At 40.1% G+C, this 5,254-nt stretch overlaps 1 protein-coding gene across 1 annotated transcript in view; it reads right to left on the bottom strand.

Annotated features, from left to right (window-relative positions):
- Positions 1-5,254, bottom strand: part of amotl2a (angiomotin like 2a) — a gene marked incomplete at its 5' end in the record, with an annotated part of 15,270 nt that overhangs the window by 6,326 nt on the left and 3,690 nt on the right. The window contains 3 exon segments of the mRNA XM_014022344.1: positions 1,081-1,376; positions 3,480-3,551; positions 3,634-3,778. Of these exon segments, the coding sequence (XP_013877798.1) occupies positions 1,081-1,376; positions 3,480-3,551; positions 3,634-3,778 (513 nt within the window).

The following is a 5,254-nucleotide window of genomic DNA, read 5'->3' as shown; positions in this document are numbered from 1 at the left end:
TAAAGCTGGAATCATCTCAGACTGGTTTCTTGAACATGACAATGAGTTCACTGTACTCAAATGGCCTCCACAGTCACCAGATCTCAATCCAAYAGAGCATCTTTGGGATGTGGTGGAACGGGAGATTCGCATCGTGGATGTGCAGCCGACAAATCTGCGGCAACTGTGTGATGCCATCATGTCAATATGGACCAAAATCTCTGAGGAATGCTTCCAGCACCCTGTTGAATCTATGCTACGAAGAATTGAGGCAGTTCTGAAGGCAAAAGGGGGTCCAACCCATTACTAGCGTGGTGTACCTAATAAAGTGGCCGGTGAGTGTATATGTACAGTATATATGTAGGGGTGCAACGATACAGTAAAATCACGGTTCGGTTCGACACTTTAGTTTCACGATTCGATAATTTTTCGATACAAAAAAGAGAAATTTCCATACCCCTATTAACTTGTAATTTATTTATATTAATTATGAACATTTGTATAACCTCAAAAGCACAGTTTTTTAAATTAAATGTTGCTGAAACAGCAAGTTTCTCAGTGGATATGCGCTCAAAAATGCAGCCTAGGTGGAGTAGTCGCTCAGATGGAAGCTTGAAGTATTTCACCAGTGAAATGGAGCCCTTCATGTATTTGGCCAATTGGATGGATCTGTTCATATTTATAAAAGAATTATGCTGGAATGGAAATCATCATCCATCATCACCATCGCAACATTAAGTGCTGTTATCGCACATCGCAGGTTTTCCTAATGTCGTGCAACCCTGTACTAAATATAACTTTATTGTCACACATAGCTTTTTAATCTTGACTTTTTGTGTTTTGGTCTCAGCTGTAACCCATCACCATCCCAGAACGCATTGCACCAATAACAAAATGGCAAYGGGCTTAAGTGAAAAATAAAATAAACAGAGATAATTGTAATTAGGAGTTTTCATGTGTCACAAACAACTTTTAGCAGATTAGAGAAAAAAGATATTATGGCCAACATGTGCAAGTAGTGTGAGATCCCTTTAAATCTTATTTATGTACATAAACAGAGTCAAAAGTTTAAAAAGAATATTAATGACTTATTTCTCCAACCTGCTGCGCCCTGAGGCTTTTCAGCTCCTGCTCCAGCCGAGTACGCAGCCGCAGCTCCAGCTCCTGCCTCTTCTCGCACGCCGCCTGCAGCTGAGCGAGCGCACTTTGCAGCCGCTCCACTTTCTTCACGTAGGCCCTCTTCCTGAGCAGCTCCTCCTCCAGCAGCCGGTTGCGGGTCTGCTCAGAGGCCAGAGCCTGCTCCAGCAGCTCTTTCCTCCGCTGGCATTCCTCCCCAGAAAGACGCAGATGCTGGATCTGCCTCTCCAGCTGCTCGCGCTCACGCTGCTGCTCTTCATCTAAAGACACAGAAACACAACGACGGGTGAATGGACGGAGTCGTAGGCTGCAACGCATCCAAACAAGACAATTTATTACCCACAGGTGTAAAAGGATGTGGCTAAACAACAGAAAACTTGAAACTTCTACATTAAATGGGAGCTTTACTTTAAGATTATCAATGATAAATTATTCTGTTAATTTTCAAAAACAGTTCAATTTTTTTTTATTTTGAAGTGAACTTCGCTGTGCCACTTTAAAAAAGGAGGCTGATTACGCAACACAAGTGCATGCCTGTGGAGGGAATGCAGACTTCCTCTTATCCACTTACGCACACAAGCATAGCTTTGTCCTGGCAAACGCTCTGGAATGTGTCTCAGAACGTAAAGTAAACAAGCAGCTCAAAAATATTCCTGAAGAGGTTCTTGCAACAAGAAAAATGTGTAAACTGCACCTCCCATGGCGACATTTTTTATTTGCGGATTAGTCTCTGCTGTGACAAGATATGTGCTTATGAAAATCTTAAGAATATTTTGCGTAATGTGAAACAAAGACAATAAAAGCTTATAATTTCTTGAAGGAATTCATATCGTTGGCTAAAATTATGCCACAGGTTTAGACTAAGATCATCTTATGGTGAGAAAAGTTGCAGCCATTTTGGTCAAAACATTGTATTTAATTTCAAGCAATATCATCTCAGCATATATTTTGTGATGCTAAATCTTAGCTCAATATTTGTAAAATTGGCTGTAATATGGACATTCTTCTGTTTTCTAAGGTGGATTAAATTAGGCGGCCATCTTGAATTGAGTTGGCTTCAAAGATTAATCAGTTCTAAAGGTTAAACCAATGAGATTTTTTTGGACAATTTATTAAAATCCATGTTCATTATGTGTTATGCTAACAGACAGACTGACTTAACACCAAATAGTTAATAACAACAATTAAATGAAGATGTTGTGCTGTTAGTGCTCAGTAGGGTTTGGCAGAATCGAATTGTGGCAAATAATTGTCAGAACAACTCGAAGATTAATGGCACTTTGCAATTATAGACTTATATTTCATTGCTAGTGCTAATACTAATGTGGTGCTAATGCTAACACGGAGCTAATGCTAAACTTACACTAACACTCCATATTTCCAGGTACCTGCTAGAGATGGCAAAAACCATCTATTGTTTAGTTAGAATAGACAGAAAAACTGTCACCAATTAATATTTGCACTTGGTTATGACTGGCATCACCAGTCATTGTGGGTGCAATGCTAATGCTAATGCTACCTAATCCATTGTAGATAGTAGCATTTTGACAAGTACTTGTACAAATTCCACAATACTCGGAACCAGAACCAATACCAGCATTGATACTAGGATTCTGATATTGATACTACCTTGAATGTGTTACAGTTTACAACTCATATGAAAAGTTTGTCAGTTCCATGTAAGAAATTTAAACAAGTAGAAAGAAAATCTTATTTTAAATTATTTTTAAATGTTTCAACAGTATATATCATGCTGTATATCTGATTTGATCCAATCAGAGGGGCTGTAGGCCTATAAGGAAGGAGAGACACCTTGTTCTAAATAAAAAATATGTTTTTAAAGTCATTGTGTAAAGTTTGTTGTAACTCAGTAAGTAATCAGTATTGGGAGTACCCAAACTGAGGTACATGTACTTGGTTTGAGAAAAACTGGTATCAGGACACCCCTAGTTGTAGATGACTTTCTACAAACTCAATTAAAGTTTGTTGAGTGGTTCTTCAGATATTTTGCTAAAAAACTCATGCATAGACAAAAACGTTACCATCCACCTCTTGCAGTGGGTGATAAATATAAGTTCTAACGGTAGAATGTGTATAAATACAAAAAGAAAATAAAAAGAATCCAAGCAAACCAAACCAAACAAATCCTGGAATGTAGGTCAGATTGACTACAGTGATGAAAAATGTCTGGTATTTATTTTGGCGTCAGATTGAGCCATTCATGTCATCAGTGAAGGAGGAAACCAATCCCTGCTCAGCTATGCTCCCGCCATTGTTAGGTCCTCAACAGGGAGGTCTATTTTGACAAATCCCACCATTTATCTTGTGGTGTGGAAGGTGCAGAACGTCTAATGCAGACTCACTTTGCTCCAGGAGTTTGACGAAGACGTGTTGCCTGGGATCCGCCCGGTGTTTGACAGCTGTGTCGAGTTGTTCTGCACAGAAAACATACCACAGCGGTTAGCACACACTCTAATGTCACCCTGAGAAGCCTCGACAGATAAACATCCAACATACCTCTAAGGTCTCGGTTGAAGTCATGCATCCTCTTAAGCTCCGCCTCCAGTTTATTCCTCATTGTTTTCTCAAGAGTTTCCCGCTTTGCCGAGCCTTTCATCAGCRTCTCATAAGCCTCGGAAATCCGTTGAATTTCAAGCTCCACCTAGGAATAAAAAATTTCAAAAAAGCAAAAAGATCAGTTTCTGGTTTTCCTTTTGTTGTCTGAATTGTGGTTTATGCATCATTTGTGGCTAATGATTCACCATCGTACTTGCCATTTACAGACAAAAGTCTTTTAAACATTGGGCTATGCAGACTGTTACTCATTTTTAACTGTGAGAAATTCCAAACATGTTAAATTAAAGGTGTGATCTCATACACTAATGCAGGATGTCTGGAATGTATACTGTGAATGACTCTCGGCTACTACCAGACATAATTTTAGTTCAAGCTTTGTAAAATAAACTGAGCTACAACCAGTTTTGTGTTGGCTACTGTTGATTAGCTGTGGCGGCCATCTTGGTGTATGGCACTGTTTTTAAGATGGCATGCCACAACTGGCCCATATTGTAGTTTGGTTTATGTGGCTCAAATCTGTCATTGAAACAACTGGCCCACATTGTAGTTTGGTTTATATAGCCCAAATCTGCCAATGCCACAAGTGGCCTGATTGTGATTTGGTTTATGTGACCCTGGTCTGTCAATGCCACAACTTGCCCAGTTGTAGTCTGGTGTATGTGGCCCAAGTCTGTCAATGCCACAACTGGCCCAGTTGTAGTTTGGCGTTTGTGGCCCATGTCTGTCAATGCAACAACTGGCCCATTTGTAGTTTGGTTTATTTGGCCCAAATCTGTCAATGCCACAATTGGCCCACTTGTGGTTTGGTTTATGTTGCCCAGGTCTGTCAATGCAACAATTGGCCCAGTTGTAGTTTGGCGTATGTGGCCCAAATCTGTCAATGAAACAACTGGCCCAGTTTTGGTTTGGTTTATATAGCCCAAATCTGTCCATGCCACAACTGGCCTGGTTGTGGTTTGGTTTATGTAGACCAAATCTGCCAATTCCACAACTGATCCAGGTGTGGTTTGGTTTATGTGGTGATGGCTCATGCATGGACTACTTCTACATCTGGGCCACCAAAGGGCCATCATTTATTGTGGTATCTGGGACTGCTGTTAAAGTGCAATGAGTGGGCCAGAACTGGGCCGAATCAAATTTTGGTGCGTGATTTGGCTGTGGTGACCATCTTGAATTAGGTCGGTTCCAAACCTTAAATCGGGTGCAGATGTACATCCAGTGACAGCTTACTCAAAATTTCATGAAAATTACGTCCAGTGGTGCACAAGATATTTTGCTAACAGACAGATAGAGTTGCCTCATATATAGTTAATAGCAAAGATTTAAACAAAGTTCTTGTACGATCTGTTAGGGATCAGTGTTCTCTTTGAGTGCTGCTAAATTGACCATGTTTTAGACATTTTTGATTTTTTTTTACTGCCAGTTGGCTGTAGCAGCCATTAGGCTGACTCAAAAGATTAATCACAAGGATGTTCAAATTACTATTTTCTGATATTTTCAGATAGATAGGCAAACACACACACACACACACACACACACACACACACACACACACACACAC

Source organism: Austrofundulus limnaeus, unplaced genomic scaffold (genome assembly GCF_001266775.1).
Source record: "Austrofundulus limnaeus strain Quisiro unplaced genomic scaffold, Austrofundulus_limnaeus-1.0 Scaffold326, whole genome shotgun sequence".
NCBI lineage: Eukaryota > Metazoa > Chordata > Actinopteri > Cyprinodontiformes > Rivulidae > Austrofundulus > Austrofundulus limnaeus.
The sequence above is the reverse complement of the archived record's forward strand: the minus strand, read 5'-3'. Positions and strand labels throughout refer to the sequence as shown.